The sequence below is a fragment of the Gasterosteus aculeatus genome, chromosome 13 (assembly GCF_964276395.1).
Source record: "Gasterosteus aculeatus chromosome 13, fGasAcu3.hap1.1, whole genome shotgun sequence".
In the NCBI taxonomy this organism is placed as follows: domain Eukaryota; kingdom Metazoa; phylum Chordata; class Actinopteri; order Perciformes; family Gasterosteidae; genus Gasterosteus; species Gasterosteus aculeatus.
In genome coordinates, this window is record NC_135701.1 from 3,498,711 (window position 1) to 3,518,215 (window position 19,505).

Consider the following 19,505-nt stretch of genomic DNA (forward strand, 5'->3'; position numbering starts at 1 on the left):
TTCTGCATACAGTGTGCTGCTCGGTAACATCAGCTCTCCCCACACACCATGTTGTTCTCCCTCTTGGCAGACTTCAGCGTGCCGATGGAGAGGCGCTCCCCGGATCCCTGGAGTTCAGAGGTCACCGGACACAGACTCTATGCGGATGGCTACTCCACGTCTCCATCTCTCATGCCCCTCCTCCCCCCCCACGCCTACCTCTCTCTGGAAGGAGAGAATGGGGAGGAGGGATGCGAGGAGAACATTGTTTATCTCTGAGAGCCTGCGGCGGATCTGTGTGTGTTTGAAACGAGGGAGTACACGGAAATATGTGTGCCTTTATCAGCGTATGTGGTGGCCATTAATCGTCCTCCTCCTGCCTATTGAAACCGCTGTGCCTTTTTGCGGACCGATAACTTTAGCTTTAACACGCATGTTTTTTGTATGCCCACTGATTCTTTTCAGCTTCCTTTGCACTTGTTTGATGGCAGCGGTGCATCCGTACCCCGAACACCGGAACCCACAGCAGGGTTATCAGTATTTTTACCATGAGCACTTAAAAGGAAACCGTTATTTGGAAAGCCAATGGAGCCCTTCCCCTGATGTGCACAGTGCTGTTACCTCTCATGTGATCTTTGATAATATTTATAAGGGATTGTAAGCATCTAAAAGACATTACCAGTATACTGACGTTGTTTTATGAAGATTAAATATATCTACAGTTTTATGGAAAAGCTACCTATGCACAGTATCGTGGAAGAAGAACTTATATTTCTATTATTATTGTCATTATTATTATTTCATTCCCTCAAGTGCCAAAAACGTGCTGTCTGATGCTTTAAGTGATTTGTGGAAAATAATTGCTGTGTGTTTTCCTTTCTTTTCTGATAATTTATTGTGTGTAATTTGCTTTGCGCACCGTCGACGTTCATCATCTTTTTGTTATAATCTCTATAATCAGATTTGCCTTGTATTAATGTTGTGCTGTCTATAAAAAACTATCGCAGCAAACATCTGTGTTTCTGTGTATTTTGCCCGTGCTGTTAAAGCAGCATCAGTTTGACATTTACGATCTTCCTTTTGTGCAACGCCCTCCGTTACGTGTAGCAGGCTGCCCATAGCCTCAGACTCGTGGGGCTTTCAGTTTGTGCACATGTGCAGCGGCTGTCGCTCTGGTTTTGCCTTCTTATGCACTAAAAAGGATGCAGAGTTTCACAACACCCTTTATTTACCTGCTATGGTCGCATCTAATCTGTTTTATGGATCACAAGGGAAGCTGCTCGAACTTAGGTGAGTTTATTTAGTGCAACATTTCTGAAGTGTACAACTCCCTTCAAATGGGCCCTGCATCTCTACGTGCCTTGTGTGTGCCAGTTCTGCAGCCTCTAGGGGCGCGCATCGGTCCTCTGCCGGCTGACAGCTCCCGGCGGAGCCTCTTGCTGAGCTGGCGGGTGAACCACAGCGACTTAGTGGGCAACGTGTACGAGATCCAGATCCTCCGCGCTGGAAGCCATACTGTCGTTTACAATGTGAGCCGCCTGCTGAAGGATTTGTGATCTGGGTTTTGGTGCTGTTTAAAGGCTCTACACAGTGGCCGTTTTTGTGTCATTGTCCTACTTTCAACAGCATTGGCTGTGCAATTCATGCTTGTTTTTGTTTGTGTTGTTATTCCAGAGAAATCTCAGTTTACCACCTGTGGAGTCTGATGCTTACACGTGGACGTGGACCTCCGACATCCCTCTGGAGTGCGTGGATCACTTGGCCAGGGTGCGACAGTTCTACAACCGGTCCGTCCCGGGTTCTTGGAGCGACTGGGTGACCAACTACGGTGAGGCGACTCTGGCCTCGGTGCAGGCGAGCAGAACCAGATATTGCCAATACTGTGACAGTGATCAGGAGCTTTCACTTCCCTTCCACCAATCCTATCCTCCATCAGTGTTTCTCAACTGTTGCATACACAATGTTATTGCACATTCTACTCATCATCCATTGGGGGTTGACTAGATATTCTCGAGCCTGTTCTGTGACCTGCAGGAGCCCGGGCCCAGGATAAGGCCCAGATGTTCCCCTCCCAGAGGGTGCTGAGGGAGAACACCAGCGTCGTGTTCTGCTGCGTTCCCCAGAGAGGAGTCAATGTTACCAAGATGACCTTCAATAACCGGGAGTACCCTCTCCTCAGCTTCGGGGCCAGTCGAGTCAAGGCCATAACTGTGGATAACTTGAGAATCCCGACGACCTTCATCAAACGCCATTCAGTCTCCTGCAGCGGTGCAAGAGGTCAGATCGGTCACACCTTCAACTACGTGAGCTGTAAGTATGTGTAATTCATCTTTTTTATTTTACCAAAGATGTTTTTACATTTTTACGTGTGTGTGCGTGTGCACCGCAGTTCCTCCCCAGAGGCCTAGAAACCTCCGATGCACCACCTCAGACCTGGTTCATGTGGTTTGCAGCTGGGATTCAGGCCGACAACGAGACCTATACGATCGCAGCAAGCAAACGCACACTCTCCACATAGAGTGAGTGCACACATTAACATTCTATTTAGCTCATTTGTTTTTCCCTCATCTTTGATCAAATCACATGTTCAAACTTATATTTTGGTGCCCAACTTGAGCGACACATCTCAATGTTACTCTGCTATGAGGAGAAATAGTCAATGCATTGTGGTTGCGGCCGTTGTATACAGTAGAAAAAGCAAAGTTCATAGTGAGCTTTTATGTTCTCCGTCATGTCATATTTCACTTTCAAGAGTCATTTGTATTACTATGAAGACCGTTAGAAAGCATTCTCTGCTTTGTGGTCTCTAGACGGACCCTCATTTACTAAATGCATATCATGCTGCTTACGTTGTGTGATGTAAGCTACGCTAACTGTGACATATTTCCAACCCCCCTACTTCTTTGTGAAAACAGAAACTGGGCCCGGGGACCCATCAGCTGTGCGTGGTCGTCTTGTACTTTCGCAGCCTCCCCGCAGCGGGAACACTACAACATCACTGTGGTGGTGAAGAACCAGCTGGGAGAGGAGACGGAGAGCTACAGCTTCAACATATCTGACCACCTCAATCCCGTGGTTGAGGTGGTCATGGTGAGCCCTGGGGTGTCTCAGGCCAATGTCTCCTGGGCCATAACGGGGAATTTCACCCGACTGGACTTCTTCTGTCAGGTCACCACCGACCCAGGCAGCATTACTCTGGTGAGTTTAATCCGCTTCATCTAAAAGCATCGTTGTGACATCGTTGTGACATCGCTGTGACATCGTTGTGACATCGTTGTGTGTTGGTTCACTAGACAATTTATGTTTTTTTTCCCCAATTTCCTCAAATTGAAATGTGTTTAAATACACAGTATATGGACCAGTTGCTCCAAGCCTCATCACACAAAGAGTCGCTCATTCTCATTTCCACACTTATGTTTCAAATGCAAGCGTCAATTTGGATAGCTTGTATGTTGATTTCTCAAAATGTCTACCGTCTCTGTTTGTAACAGTGGAGTTGCAAAAGCAGTCTCTGCCGAGTCAGACTGGATCATCTGCTTCCAAACAGCTGCTACTCCATGAGGGTCCGCTGCTCTTCCAGCGGGACGTTCTGGGGGGAATGGACCCCGCCTGTGTCCTTCACCACCTGTATGTATCACCAGGGCAATGTGTTCAAGCTCAATTGAGCTTAAGTCCAGACCAGACAGAAAATGTTCTAGTTAGGACTTAATCAGGCACTAAATGACGTAATGGATTCATGATAGCAGACGCGAGACACATAATTCATTTTTCTCTTTCTCCAATTCCTTCCATGTGTTAATCGGACGAGAAACGGTTGAGCCAACAATACAAGTCCTACATATGACAAATGTAAATCTACTTAGTAGGTATGAGTGGGCTGCAATGATCTTTATGCGACGGATGCCTGAACCAAACACTGTCTCTGATCTCCTCAGATCCCATGGTGACCTTGGACGTCTGGAGGAGAATAAAGCGTCTGTCTGACCCGAACACTCGTCGAGTCACTCTACTGTGGACTGTGGTGAGACTCTTCCCCCCCAACGTGATGCATTTAACGCATGATAGGAATAGGAATATACTGCGTGTCACCACAGCAGCGTGGCCCCGCCCCTTTTGTTCTCAGCATGCTCCAGGCTCAGCAGCCCCGGTGCACATCCAGGGCTACGTGGTCCAGTGGTCACAGGGGGGCCAGAACCGAGCCGAGTGGCGAGTGGAGAGCGGCGGACACACCCGGGCGGAGGTCTCCGTCGACGCCGGTCAGCATGACATCACCGTCCAGGCCGTTGTCCTCACTGGCTCCGCCGTCCCCGCTCACATCACTGTCCCCCAGAGCGATGACGGAGGTGAGATTAGCCTCCATCCTGTCCTAGCGTCTCGGGTTCTACCCTCACTAGAACTCTTCTGGTTGCAGCGGCACAATCTGAAATGTGCTCCTCTGTCCAGAAACCGTCCCAGCGAAGAAGCGGTTGAGCAGCAACGCAGACGCTGGTTTCAACCTGTCCTGGCACGATGCAGACAGCGCAACCTGTGGCTACACCGTGGAGTGGTGCGTCCTGGGACGTGCACTGCCATGTACCGCCGTGCAATGGCTGAAGGTGCCAGAGGGAAACAATACACTTGTCCTATCTCCTAGTAAGTTGGTGTTGTTTTCTTTAAGTGGTCTGTACATTTTTTGAAGATTTGAAAAAGGAAAATTGTCTTTCTTTTTTTCAGGACATTTCAAATCAGGTTGCAGGTATACATTTAATATCTATGAATGTACAGAAAAAGGACACCGACTTCTGGAGGTACAGACGGGATACTCACAAGAGCTCCGTAAGTGCCACAGTGTGTCTTTATCAGAGGACGTCCCCACCGTCTTTCCTGTTTGTCAGATATGCAGAGAGGAGGTCGAAGGGACGAGAGCACATGCGATTAATATGCCGTACCTGTTGCCTGACACCAGTTTCCTCTTCGTTCAAAAAAGACGTTAACCACGGAAGCGATGGAATCAAACCTTTAGCGTGATGATTGTGAAGCTCGTGACATCAGCGTGACCACACGGGCGTCTTTTCAAAAGTAGAGGAAGTTGGGTTTGTGATTGAAATCTGTTGTTTTAATTCCATCTGTCAATGTCCTCAGAGTTTGTAAAGTCCCCGGGGTTGATTGAACCCATTCAGAGCACCTCGTCATCGGTGACGCTGGAGTGGAGTTACAACGAGGACGATCCGTCCCACCTGGGATTCATCACGGGTTATCTGGTTACAGCACAGGAAGTAGGGGCTGCTGGGCGCAAAGGTAGTTACTGTGGATCTTTACCTCCTTTCTTGTAAAACAAGGAAGGAGGTACTTACACTCTCGTCTACATTTAGATCTTTTCAACGTGTCCGTGGCCGACCCCTGCAGGAAGTCTGTGAGCATAGACGGTCTGCAGCAGAACCAGGAGTACGCTTTCTCAGTGAGCGCTCTCACTAAGCAGGGGCCCGGAGAACCAACCACGGTCACTATCAGGACCTCAACCAACTGTGAGCACCTGAACATCCAGTGTAATCAGAGAGTTAAAACACCATTACACGGGTTAGATTCCCTGACTACAGACTTTTTTTTTTCCTGGTAGATTCTACTCGGTGCGCCAAGATACTGACCCCCATCCTGTTCCTGCTGGGCTGCGCTGTTCTCACGTGGCCTCAAAGAAAAATGTATGTCACCTCATTTTTAAGTCTCTTTTTCTACTGTATACAACTTCCTAGTCTTGAGACTGGAGGAAGCAGGACTTGTGGTGTCTCACTTTGCAATTGAAAGTATAAGTCGCCGCTGGCTGGTAGCTGTCGGGGTTTTATGAGGCAGTCCAAGGAGATGGCGCGTCCCCAGCCCCTCCCCGGCTAAGTGCAACTGTCTTGCACTTAGTGTTGCACAGCTCGGCACTCCTCTCTCGCTCTCAGCGTTGTGTTTCTCTTCCAGGCTGAAGAAGATATTTGCTTATCCTGCTGGTATGAACATCAAAATCCCCGAGTTAGACAGCTTCCTGCATGAGGTATGAACCAGTTGAATCCACTCAGTGCAGAGAACAGCTAATGAACTTGATCAGTTGTTTTAAATATATGGGATTTTCATAAATTTGTGAGGCTTGTGCATCGTCTTAAATTCACTCACGTTAATCATGGCAAAGGTACTGGATCCAAGAAACAGAAATTGCATTTCTGCATTACATATAATGCTTTGGGCATGTTCTGCACAGGCTGCTGAGCGGCTGCAGGCCCAGGAGGTGGAGCAGTGCAGCAGCTGTGATGTGGAGGTCCTGATCACCACGCCTCCTGTGGGAGGAGCTGAGCCCCGTCCCGGGTCGCTGTCCCAGGTTCCGCTCCACACAGGCTACTGCCCGCAGTGGGTCACGTTGCTCTGGGATAGGCCGGCCCTCCAGCCAACCACATCCGTCACAAATTAGACTTATCTGCTCACACGGGAGGGTTTTTGTGAGGCTCCAGAAGCTCTGATCACTGGAATGCCATCCCAGTTTGGACCAGTTAGCCTGCAGGAGTCCAGCAGGGTTTCATATGCCTACATCGCCTACGATGGGTGCAAAGTGAAAGAGACGGAGGACATGTTTGAAATACTTTGAATAGATTTTTTTTTTAAGACACAAGGCTTTTCAATGTAAATACAGGAAGCTTCTCTAAGGTTGCCACATGTTAAAATGCAGTTTATCATAACAAATTGTATATGGAGCAGAAAACACAGCAGTTGATGTGGACAGTAGTCCAAAGTGGAAGTGAATACCACAAGAGGAACTTACTTCAAAGAGGTTTGAGATGTTATCTCAGCTACTGGATGCCACTTTCAGCTCCCATAATGATGCTGAACATTGGAATATTTTTACCAACTGTAACTTTCATGACAATATCAGATATTCTATGCTGTTAACATTTTAGGAAAATAAAACTAATGCTTCGCCGATATGTTAAGTGCTTTGTGTTGCAGATCATAATCCCACATATTGACGAACAGGCTGCAATCGTTGTAAGTGCAGTTTATTAAACACACAGAACCGGTTTATGGCAGGAAATAAAATGACAGACAATAACTGGTGTTTTCCATCAAAGAATAACAGCTGTGTGACATTTATCCCATTTCGTTGCCAATTAAGGTTAAAGATTGCACTGAATATGGATATTTACAGTTTTTACTACTTTACTATTTCATGAGTTTGAAGGATACATGGGCAATGTTTTATTGAACGGCCAAAAAGTGATGATTGCATATAAAAAAGGCAAGTTAGAAATACACCGTGTTCAAAAAGACAAACCACAAACCATTGAGTCTTTGAACAAATCGTGACTCGGTCACAGAAATATGTTCCTTGTTCCATTGCACTACATGTGGATTTCAATGCAGACAACAGAACACATTTGTAGAGTTCCGCAGCAGATCCTCATCTTGAGGTTCCCTTGATAAAGCACAGTTCACAGAAGAGCAGCAGGAGGTGACCAGCAGGTCACATCAGCATGCAGCTTCGAGTGAACAGCGCTTTGATATCTGTATCATCAGGAAGATCTCCCTTGCTGGCATTATTGTGTCACTTCTCGGATTCTTCTCTCAGATCTTATTCTTATTAAGTTTAGGTGGAGAAGCTTCTTCACACAGACGTCCTCCGTTTCACTCTCACCCTCACTTTGCTGTGTTTCCTGAACGGGAAACGCAAATGTTCACATGAGAAGTACAAAAAATAATAATAAAATGAATATGAAGCAGGGAAAAAAGTTGTGCGTCTTTCTTTGGATGAGCTGGGATGCAGAGCCCAGACATGCGACGCTAGATGGCAGGCCAACGGCCGCCAGCACACGACAACACCGCGTGGACTCAAACTTAATTGGAGCTTGGGCGCATCTCATTACCGTAGTGGCGGTGACACCATGCACTTCCAGAGGACGGCGTACAGAGCGAGCAAAAGGGCAATGAACATGGTGGCTGCAATTGCACCTAGAAAGAAAAGAAGAAAAACACATGCACCCTGTGAGGACGCGTATGCAGAACAAGTAGTAATTATGATCATCAGAATGATCCTGTGAAGGAAACAGGTTTTATGACTACGCTCATTCGTGCTTCTCATTTTCCCATCAATCAAACAGCACCAATCAAAGGTTGGTTATTCATTTAATTGAGAAAGTGTGGCCAAACGTGTCAAACTTGTGCTGTGTAGCAAACAAAAACGAAAGTAAACGTTTTGATACTCTGGGAGAGGCTTTCAAACCATCGTTCGGCTCTGGGGAACTGACTGCTATGCAGGTGTTTGGATGTGTGTTTAAGGCCTGCAACCCGGCTGGACAGTTGTTTGGCAGTTGTTACAGCTCTATATAATCAATTGATTGATTGATTTTCCTCTGAAACCGCTCTTGCAGGCTCCAGGGACTTCCTGTTTGTGTCAAAGCGGGACTCACCAGGGACGATTCCACTGCTGCTGATGAAAGAGTCCTCTGTGAGAGAGGGACGAGTGGCAGCCGCAATTGAGCCTTGAGGGGCGAGGGGTCGACATAAATAGTTAACAGCTGATATAAAAATACAATACTTATGCCTATACTTATAACTGGAACATTAATGGGAATATAACAAAAGTCTTGAAGTAAAACCATTCTATTTAATAAACCCTATTATATGGAGTCCAAAGAGTGTGTAAATGTCTTGTACAACACCATAAAGAAAATGCAACTTCATTGCAAGGTATGTTGGACAAAAGTAAAATAACAAAAATAGCACATATTCAAACTCACCATTCTTCAGGTGAACACTGTGTAACAGCTGCAGTGTCATATCTGGCTCAACCATCTGAAAATGCAGAAATACAGCTGTGTTGGGGGGAAAAAGTGAGAGGGAGAGACGGAGAGGCTGCTGGGAAACGAGCTGCCGGAAGTCCCGACTGAGTGGAAACAGAGCGCTTCAGGCAACAAAAGGAGACGGAGAAGACCGCCGCAGAGACCCATCACCTCTGCAGCTGGATGACAAACAGTTCGAGTCCCGCTGAACACACACACAGTTTTCAGAAAGCGTCTCCCGTCTTGGTGCATTGACCCCCCCCCCGTTAGATTCTCACCTCCGAGATGTTCCCGTCGTGCTCTTGTTTTTCTTCCGTCCACACTGGAAGCTGAAGTTCATCGGCTGGTGCCTTCTTCTCACCTCAGCTGTGCGCGGAGGCGCGCCTCTCGTGCTGCGTTCAGGGACTTCTTTTATGAAGGTGTGACTTTAGCTTCCTCTACTCTTAAAGAAGTCAGCAGCCTCGCGCCATGCTGTGTACCTGCTAAGCCTACGTATTTTTCTGTTACTCAACGTGAGGGTATTTCGATTTAGCCGTCTCAGTTATAGATTTGTTTGGTATAAAAAGGATCTATTGTTTATATTTCAAATTCATATATAATAATCTTTGTTTACATGTGGGTCGAAACTCTAACCACTCCCCCCTCGGGACACTGGTCTGCTACACTCTCGGGTCATCCATGGAGCCCTGTTACTATTTATCTTTGCCATTTCCTACAACACGTAAAGACACATCAGTGTCTGGCCTACCTGTGTAAAGGGGGAGGAGTCACTTCTTCAAAGTAAGCTCAAGGAGACGTTATGGACCTGATACCACTTTCTAAAAAAAATGAAATAAAACAACTATAGACGTTTGTTTGTGCAGGGGGGTCGACGTTCAGCTTCTGTAGCTTGGAAGTCATTTGTAACATCTAATTTGTAATGTTTGAAAGAAACACACACACACAAGATTTGTATTACTGCAAATGAATAAATGTTTGCTGACCTTTATTTCGCTGATGTTTATGTTGACTCTTAGGATTTCAATATTACTTTTTTGTTTAAGCACATGGCTTAACCGCTTTTAATTGAATTTAAAATGACCGCAAAATGTTCCCCTCAGCCCGAAATATATCGTGCTCCGGATGATATAAATGAAATAGGATGACAATCTCTTTTATACGTTTTTAGTTATAAGCACAGTAGGTTGCTAAGCACAGAAGATAAGCTGGTCACACTAGCAGGAAATCCACGCGAAGGTCAGACTGTCCCCTTTTAGAGACCACTCGGTTCAGCCTTCATGGACCACGAAGGATCCAGCCCACGTTCACCGCAAAAGCTGCATCCTTCCAAGGATAAAGCCGCTGAAATGAGACTAACTAGTAATGACCAAAAACAAATCTGTTGAAGTTAATCTAACCTAGATTAAACGTTCAGTAAACAAAGTTCAGAGAATACAAAAAATGTTATTAGACCAGAAAGAACAGTTTATTATCTGAAGTCTTTATTTTATTTCTGCACAGACCAAATCCAGATCAGTTTTTAATGCAGATCGATTTAACACACCAATTTTGTTTAACTGGAAAGAAAAGAAACGAATCCCAGAAACAACCCCTGACCCGCTTCACATGGGAATTAGTCGTAACAGCAAATACAAAGGTCAATTTTAGTGTCCTTTAATAGAGGGCTCGCCTGTTATTCTCTCCTCTTTTAAAAGACAGACAGTCTGCAAACATATTGCACAATTTTTTTCACTGTAAAAGCAGAAAGAGCGATTCAGATCACATACACACACACACACACACACACAACGGTCCTCACGCACAGGCACTAAACATTGGTGCTGTATATCAGCCAATCATACAGAAGTACTGCAGAGAAACATCTACACACAACTGAAGGCATCTCTTCATTTAAAACTGAGAAAGACATCTCTACATATCAAGTCTGCCACGGAGTGTGTTTAAGTCAGAGAGGGACATGAAATGCACTACATGTTCAGTTTGTCCTTGGCGAATCCGTCTCAGGAGAAGATGTCCCACATCCCATCATTGTGTTCACGGATTTTAGAGGTGCAGACGCTCACCTGCCTACGTGTTATATGTGGACAACCAGAGTGTATTTAAAAAAAATGTAAAAAGACCATGGCTACAATGCATTACATAGAAGAGATTAATTTACGAGCCCATTCGTCCTAGTGACAGGGGGGCTGCGCTGCAATAAGGCTCCGTCTATGTAGAAACATCTCACTACATTTCACATCCTCACACCTACGAACACACTCGCCCCACAGTGGGAATGTTTTAAGCTTTCATTTAATACGATGAGACAAGTGAAGAAAAAAATATCTAAGACGTCATGTAATTAGGTCATGTTTCCCTGGAACTCGTCGTTCAGGCCCACAGGGGCCTGAAGATGCCTTCAGAAAAAAAAGAAAAAAAAAGGGGGGGGGCTTTGACATAATCTGATCCCAAGCGAGTGACGCATCTTGTGAAATGCAACGGAGATTGTCAGAAGAAGCACACCGGCGGTTAATACTCATTCAAGAACTGTAAAGGGACAACAAAATTAAATGTTTAAGAGACGCACTTCTGACGACACACCACTGATACACAACCTCACGCTATAGTGGCTCCAGCTGGCAGTTAAAGCACCACATGGACGTTTGAGAGGTTCAAAAAATATTTCAAATGGTACTTCTTCTGTATTCACCCCCCCCCCCCCCCCCCCCACTCCTTCAGTCCCAATCCGGACAAAGGAGACTCGGCTTCGTGGCGCTTCCAGTCTGTGCGGCATCTTTCCTTTCGTGGAGCTGGTGCATGTTGGGAGTTGCAGGAAAAGCAGAAAGAAGAGAGAGAGAGAGAGAAAGAAAGATAAAGAGAAGAAGAGAGGCCTGTCCCTGTGGCAGCTGCATCACATGACTTCACAGCACGAGTTCTGTTTCCGTGCCTGCGGAAGGGAAACAAGGCAGACACACACAAACAGTCAGGCATCAGAATACTTTACTGCCAGCAGGCTTTGAGGGCAGTGATGATGCGGCCAGCGGTCAGCACTCACAGTCTTGTAGAAGGCTTTGGACTGGGTTCCCAGAACCTCTGACTTTGAAACGAGGTCATCCAGCTTCTCTCCTCTCTCCAGCAGACTTTCCATGGTGTTGTGCTGTAGAAACATAACCAGTTACGACTTGTCAAGGGATCTGGAGATACGACGTCTCCGGTTTGATGTGAGGAACGTAAGGAGTCTCCAGCAGCTCTTCTGCGGTTTACTCGTCATCCAGCTGATCATGCTAGCGTTAGCTCGCTAATAGCAGCAGTAAAGCAGTTAGCAAGACTAAAGACACTTTTTTATTTACTCGACTTTTTTGAACCATTAATTTTTCAATCTGTTGTCATGTATATATTTTGTGATTTGTCCCAAATCGGTTATTGTTTACAAATATATATTTGTATTTTTTGTAGATTTTGATGCCATTTTAAATGAATCTAATAGCACTTGCTGTATTTAGATCTGGTGTATACATTTACTTGGACTATGTTAATAATTCAATGAATGAGCTTCAAGTGAATGTGGGGGTGTGTTTGTGAGTGTCACTTTTTTTAACTCTCACTGAGTTTTTATCCAATTCATCAAAAAAAAAAAAGAATCGAATGATTATCAAAACTAGAAAATGCATTTCCTGCTGAAAATGCGTTGGAATCCAAAAAGCTGAAAGCTGAACTTAATTTTTAAAAATAGCTGAAAATACAGAAAGTTGAAGGGAATTTGAATGCATTTGCTGAAATTATATTAGATATTAGAAAAGCTGAAATTAATTTGAAATTGCTGAAAATACGGATATGGGAGAAGCTGCATGGAATTTCAATAGATTTGCTGAAATAGCAGAAATGAAAACAGCTGAAATGAATGTGAAATATTGCAAAAAAATACAGAAATGAATATTAAAACATTGCTATTAATAGAGGCATAAGAAAAGCTGAAATTGTTTTAAAGAACTGCTGAAAATACATTAAGTGGGGAAGCTCAATTTCAATAGAATTTCTAAAAAATACAGAAGTTGCTGGAGCTTAAATAAATGTAAAAAAATACAGACATAAAAGTTGAGATGAATAAAAAGAGGTTTTAAATTGTTTGTAGTAATTTAAGTAGTAGTATTATTTATAGTTGTAATTGTGGTATTAGTAGTACTAGCAGTAGAAGTCGGTTTAGTATCAATAGCAGTAGAAACAGCTGGAATACTAATAGCCATAGTAGTATTTGTAATAACATTAGTAGTAGTTGTAGTATTAATAGCAGTAGAACTACTAGTAGTATGGTAGTGGAAGTATCAGTTGTAGTACTATTCGTAGTGGTTGTAGTAGTATTTGAAAGAGCAATACGTATTTCAACGAAACTGCTTCATTCTGAGCTTCATGGTTAAGGTACAGATAATCATTGAGGCTTTTATTTTGAAATGATGGAATTGGGTGAGGGGGGGTTGGGAAACAGAATGTTTGTTATTCAAACTAAGACGTTTTTAATTAATAGGCCTCATCACAAACATTACAGTAAAAAATCCCTCCATGGGGCTTTTATTTTGAAATTATTGGATTGGTGGGGTGGGGGGTGTAGATAGAGGGAGGGAGGGTGAGAGGGTGAGGAAGGGAGGGGTGGTGAGGAAGAGGGGAAGAGAATTAGACAGAGACTGACTGAGTGAGAGTGATTAACAGTGAGAGGTCATGGTGGAGGCATGATAAAGACACTCGCGTCTTTATCATATTGGTCTGTTGACAGAAAGCATAGCTGCGTCATGTGACTCCACTAATCAGGTCATAGGAGCAGCTGTGAGTCACAGACAGAGATACTGCAGCGTAGGGGTGGGAATCTCTTGGCACCCCACGATTCGATTCCGATTCAGAGGTCAACGATTCGATTCTAAACTGATAAAACGATTATCGATGCATCTCGATTTTCTAAATTTTCTCAAATCTGAGTTTGCTACTCAGAGGTTGCTACTCACTTCCTACTTTATTTGATAATTAAAGAAAATCAAAAGATGAATTACCTTCTTTGTTCTGTCACAAATATGATTTGCTATCAACAATGCAAAGAACCAATGCAGCTTGCATTTCAACACAATATGGAAGATGTAAAAAAAATCTTAAACAGATTCTTTTTTTTTTTAAATGAAGAAAAAGCTGCTGTTAGTCTCAGACCGGTCTGTATTTGTAAAATACCGGGAAAAAAAAGTCTGAATCTGTGAATATCTTGCCAACTTTCAATACGGATCGACTTTTTGGAAAGTTGAAATAATGAGGTAAGATATGCGCAGGCTCCTCCATAGTTCGGTAAAGTTGGCAAGATATTCAGATTCAGACTGACTGACCGGTCTGCGAGCTGGACGCATTGCTCTTAATGTGTCGGTAATGATGGTAAATGATGGTTGTAGCTGGTTGTCATCTACGCTCCACTACGATTACCGAAGGGGGGCGTTTGTTTTTTGACAAGGTTTTAGCTCATAATTTATCCCCTTACATTAGTGCGGAAATAGGCTTCTATAGTTGTGTGAATGCATCACTCCAGCCAATCCAAAGACGAGGTTTATAACCAATCAGGTGTAGAGACCATGGTGACTGGCTCCGCCCCCTTACTGTCAAAAAGAAAAACAGCGAGCGCGTAGAAAACACCTTCGAGCGCGAGCAGAGACTAACCTCGCGAGCGAGGAAGTTCACGCTTCACGAGCGAGCAAATATCTTGCGCGAGACGGACATTTTTTTTTTAAATTCCAATTATTAACTTTTCTGAATCGAGACCGAATCGTTCTAGAGAATCAAGAGAAATGGAAAAATCTATTTTTCCCCCCACCCTTATTGCAGCGTGTGTGAGTATCCACGGCAACGGCGCACCTGTGTTCATTAACAAGCTGCTGTAATGGCAGAGACAGGACAGCGAGTTACACAGAATCCATACCTCAAACAAGTGTCCTTTAGCGCAAAACTATAACATAAGACCCAAGACTCTACCGAAGGCATGATGTGATTTTTATGTCTGTCCGGTAATAAATACAGCTCCTGTCGCAGTTTACAAAACGTGTACCTTCTGGATTTTTTGAGAAATATGTCGCCAGATTTGTATTGGAGCCTATGGGGCTTTTGGCAGAGGTTGTGTCACTTTAATACTCCGGAAGCCAAAACTAAAGAACTCTGGGATTCCATGAACACACTAATCCAATCAGCACAACCATGCCATCATTAATCCAAAGAAATGAAGCCTCAAAAGTGTATACTTTGGCTGTAAGGACAGAAGTTCCATATTTTTTTTTAAACAGATTCTGACGCTGCCCCACACTCTAGCCCTCGAGGTCTCCCTCTAACAAAACGCAATACACACTCATGTAAAACTCAGAAACGGAGCGAGAAACTAGTGAAACATAATCAGTGATTATGAAAAAAGTACAATAGATATCGACAAGCAGTTTTTTTTTCATAAAATAGTTGAGACTTGTGTCAACATTTGAAAGTTGAAATAGTGTCTGTAGTAGTGTTGCACGGTGTACCGGTACTAGAAAGGTATCGTGGTACCCATACGTTGAAAACAATACGGTTTTGAATATTTTTAGTACCGGTACTTTAAAAACGCATGCAATTGGAGCGCACTCACTGTTCCGCTCCGTGCCTGCACACATTGACTGCGCAGCTCTCACAAATGAAAGTCACCCGTCACGCAAAGCGAGTTATCAGGGGAGACGTGCCCTCGTGTAGCAGACTGCTCACCCATATACAGCCTAACACGATTAGCCTTAGCCTAGCTTAGCTCGGGTGACCAGACGTCCTCTTTTACCCGGACGCATTTTTTATGTCCAGGTATAAGAAGGACGTCTGCTTTGTCTTGTGTTGCACTTGCTTGATGTTTGACTGTTTGGAAAATTGTTGACTTGCTAGTTTGTCATAAATAAAGTAAGTTTAGCCGCTAGCAGACATCTCGTTAGCAATGTTAGCAAGCTTGTTATAAAACGCTTGCATATTGATGCTAGTAGTAAGTGCTCTCGAGTCGGCTTCTTTGTAATGTTATACGAATACTTTTCACTAAACCTTGGAGTGAGACGTTGGGGGTGAAGCTACGGCTGACGGGGGGGGTGTAAGTTACGTACAGCGAATCGAGTTAGAGCCGTTTAGATGAACCAGCGCAGATTTTTTTTTTTTGCGTAATAAATTGGATGTGTGGCGTGAGTGCGTGTGAAAACATGGAAACACACGTGTCACACGGGGAAACTGTGAGAGTTGGCAGCCCTGTAGCTGTGTTGGCTAGCTTGACAACAACTTTCCTAACACAGTCAAACATCAAGCAGCACAAGACAAAGCAAGACCCCAAATAAGTTCCTGAATAGTCCAGCAGAAATATATACATGCAAAATAACCTACAATATCACTCATGTGGGCCTATATGATCATGAGGTTAGAATGCACACAAAATTGAACCAAATAATACACACTTGATGCAATAGGCTACATGCTTGTGGAGCCTGAGGGTGGATCTTCACCTAATCCTTTTTAGTTAAGGAAATATGAATGTGAGAATATCAAACTAGGCAAGTAAATAAAGCATTGTTCATCCCACAGACAGTCAAACAGATAACAGATAAAAAAAGGAACCTTACAGATGATTTATTACTATCATAGATAAATATATTCCATTATCCTATTTGTGGTATCGTAAGTATTGGGTACCGTAATATTTTGGCAGGTATAGTATCAAAGTCATAATTTTGGTATGGCGACAACCCTAGTCTGTAGCTGAAAAATTGGCGAAGCTGAAGAATGTGAAAGTTGAAGAAGTTTAAGAGGATTTAAAAAACGATCTCCATTGGAAAACCATGTTAAAATATTCATGATTACTGATTTATATAAATTCAAGCTTAAGAGGTAGAAAGCTGAAAAGTCATAGCTGGAAATCCGGAAAGGAGCTGAATATTTTAATATTTGAATGGTTTTAATAGCTGAAAGTGTGAAGCAGTTCACGGAAGAAATAGAAGAATAATAATATGTTGAAATAAAGATTTGAAGAACAACATATCCAACAATAATGGTTAGTTGCAGCCCTAATGTGGAGCCATAATGTTGATCGAGAGAACCCAGGTCACGCTCTTCGTTGAAAAGAGGGTCTGGGGGTCTTACCAAAATGATCTTCGTCTCATCCAGCTCTGCCTGTACTTTGGTCATTGCATCTGCTTCTCTGGGATTCTGGGTAGAAAAAAAATTGCCAGATTAAAGTTGCATGATGATCATTTAGCAGCATATTGTAAAACCTTTTTATCATCATGTGTCCATCTGTTGGTTTACACCAGAGAATAGAAGATAATATTTAGAAAACAGCGAGAAACAACATCAGGAATCTTTTGTTATGAAGGCCCTAAAGGGAATTGTGTTTTTCTTATTTCTCACACTAAATAATGTTTCTTTTTCCTTTTTTTCTTCTAACAGTGTTATAAACTGACCTGGTATTTAGCGAGGTGAATATCCAAGGCTTTGTAGTTTATGGTTTCAGGACTACCAGAAGGCCAGTCTATACTGTCCACTTGCCTGGAGAACTCCTCTAATACCTAAAAGATTAAAGAAGACAACAATGTCAATATCAATGTCGACGGCAAACATGCAATAATAATAATAATGCATCTTTATTTCAGTATTTGTGTGCGTACTTTGTCTAGCAATGTGAAGCAGACTCTTTGTGGGTACTCAGTATCTGCAATGACCACGGCGCTCAGGTTGTCATTTCTCACATACACATGGCACAGGTACTCTGAGAAAGAGAAACATGTACGGTGTTTTTTCAAGTAATGACGAGTGCGAAAAGTGGTCGGTGGCAAGTTCCTTTGTCAGAACGGCACAAGCCGATCTCAGTCGGGTATTTAGCGACATGGACCCGCCTCCTCATCCTCATGCAAATTCCATGTAACATTAAATGAGTCGTCAGTCCGCTGGTGCTCTCCGTTCCGAAAAGGGAACCTGCCACCGACCACCTGCTCCTTTTTTCTGTTCTTACGGTACAGGTTAGAATACGGACATCTACAACAGCACAAATAAGAGATTTATTTTTAAATGGGTGCTAAGACAAAGCACAGCCACAATGCATGACGATCGCATTTCAGTCATTGCATGGAAAATTTGCTCTTTTTGTCCTTCTTGGTTGAATTGTGTTGTCAGGTTGGATACATGTTGTTACCTTGTTCTTTGACCGAGGCCCGACTTCCTTGTGATGTGCGTTCCACAATCAAGGCACTGGTGAAGGTCATGAACTCCTGAATACTACAAACCAAAACAACAATGACACAGCAGTTTCCCAGTATCCCAGTACAGCAAGGCATCATTATCCTTCGGAACTAAACACCAACGTTGTGGTTTGTAATCAATTCACGAATTAGATCCAAAACAAACTGACACAAGACAGGGAACCGTGTTACTGTTTGCATACTGCACTACACGCTAAAAACAAAAAGACAAAGTAAAGGCATAGACTCAATCTAAATGGCTTAATCGATCAGACCCACCTGGAGCGCTGAAAGAAGCTGAAGGAGGAGAGATCATGGGCCGTTTTGAGCAGGTTGGCTTTGGTGGCTCCTTTATGGTGGACGCTGAGGCTGTAGAGCTTCATGCTGCGGCCGTGGGACTTCCGACCAGTCAGACGCGGTCACGCAGCCTCGGGGATCTAATCTGGAAAACGGCACAAGCAGCATCACATGAGAGCAGAGAGCCTTATTGAGCTCAGTCAGCTAGCTAGCTAGCGTCTCAGCTAACAGCGGCTTAAGAAACTCGAAGTCTCGAAGTTACAGCTGATAAGTGCTGACGTTAGCTCAGAAGGGAGTAGTAGCCGACTTGTTAATAGCTACCGAGCTAACCAACCATCACTAATCGAGCGTTTTTCTCCAGGCAAAGACAAATTGGCAAAACGACAGTCTACGTAGTGGACACTTACCACTAGATAGTAAGTCAGCTACATATCTGAAACGAAAGTGCCGAGCTGGCTAACATAGAGTGTGTATAGGCAGCTAGCTACAGATGCTAACTGGTCTCCGAGAGGCCTGAGCCGACTTACCAGACAAGTCAGCAGGCAAAACAAACGAATAAATCTTCCTCCACATACACTAAAACTCGTGGACATGTATAAAAGACGGCCGGCGACCTAATCACAACAAAGTAAAGGCGAACTAAGTGGTTTTCGAAATCCAGGCAGATGACCAATCACTACGTCACGATCCCCATACAGTCCAACGGGATATTTCCTCCGCTGGAAACAAGCACGATCATAGTTCCGATGGGCTTATAGTTAAAGTTGGTAGAATTATTTTAGGATTGACACGTTAGAGGTGGAACTTGTTCCTTTGAATTATATTCAGCTATAATATATAATATTAACTTTTCTGACAAGGAAACATTTTCATTGCAGCGAGACCTCATCATGAAAATTGTAAAAGTCCTGGTCTTCTATCTGAAAGATTGAATTATTGTCTCAGAGTTAATTTTCAGAAGATAATATCAGTATTTTGTTCTGAAAACACCCCCAGCCGTACACTACAATTTGGATCGATAAATAGTGGACCTATTAAATTAATGATATGGATTTGCATCTGATTATGAGGAAGACGATTATTAGTAGCATAGTTATCATAATGTAGCCATCCTCAATTGCTCAAACAGGTAGTTCAAAAAGACCTTCTATTTACTTTGAGATCCTTGTTGATGATAAGAAAAATAATAAGAATAAGAATGTCTCTAAACCTTTTAGCATAT

General features: G+C 43.6%; 3 protein-coding genes across 9 annotated transcripts in view; 2 read left to right on the top strand and 1 right to left on the bottom strand.

The window, feature by feature from the left end:
* The window catches only part of LOC120830412 (rho guanine nucleotide exchange factor 28), a 34,176-nt gene extending 33,186 nt beyond the window's left edge, over positions 1–990 (top strand). For all 5 annotated transcript variants that reach the window (XM_040195044.2, XM_078087023.1, XM_078087024.1 and 2 more), the window contains one exon: positions 71–990. In XM_040195044.2, the coding sequence (XP_040050978.2) occupies positions 71–258 (188 nt within the window). In that variant the 3' untranslated portion in view covers positions 259–990. The remainder of the gene's footprint in view (positions 1–70) is intronic.
* Positions 991–1,075: 85 nt separating this feature from the next.
* osmr (oncostatin M receptor) lies at positions 1,076–7,715 on the top strand. Of its 3 annotated transcripts, XM_040195049.2 has the most exons (16): positions 1,081–1,269; positions 1,354–1,508; positions 1,654–1,807; positions 2,014–2,289; positions 2,369–2,498; positions 2,895–3,177; positions 3,471–3,606; positions 3,915–4,000; positions 4,103–4,322; positions 4,423–4,611; positions 4,693–4,794; positions 5,101–5,256; positions 5,331–5,483; positions 5,576–5,657; positions 5,920–5,992; positions 6,197–7,715. In XM_040195049.2, the coding sequence occupies exons 1-16, from the start codon at positions 1,182–1,184 to the stop codon at positions 6,401–6,403; spliced, it is 2,490 nt and encodes an 829-aa protein (XP_040050983.2). In that variant the 5' UTR covers positions 1,081–1,181; the 3' UTR covers positions 6,404–7,715. The 3 variants fall into 3 exon arrangements, 2 of the variants coding, with proteins under 2 accessions (XP_040050982.2, XP_040050983.2); XR_013452021.1 differs by having other exon boundaries at positions 1,076–1,269; positions 3,915–4,322; positions 5,365–5,483; XM_040195048.2 differs by having other exon boundaries at positions 1,080–1,269; positions 3,915–4,322.
* LOC120830947 (synaptobrevin homolog YKT6) lies at positions 6,975–19,010 on the bottom strand. Its single transcript, XM_078087027.1, has 11 exons — positions 18,811–19,010; positions 18,266–18,428; positions 17,941–18,023; positions 17,417–17,517; positions 17,213–17,317; positions 16,893–16,958; positions 11,800–11,901; positions 8,724–8,778; positions 8,394–8,465; positions 7,851–7,935; positions 6,975–7,640 (listed from the first exon to the last, which is right to left on the bottom strand). The coding sequence occupies exons 2-11, from the start codon at positions 18,367–18,369 to the stop codon at positions 7,592–7,594; spliced, it is 822 nt and encodes a 273-aa protein (XP_077943153.1). The 5' UTR covers positions 18,370–18,428; positions 18,811–19,010; the 3' UTR covers positions 6,975–7,591.
* Positions 19,011–19,505: the final 495 nt, after the last annotated feature.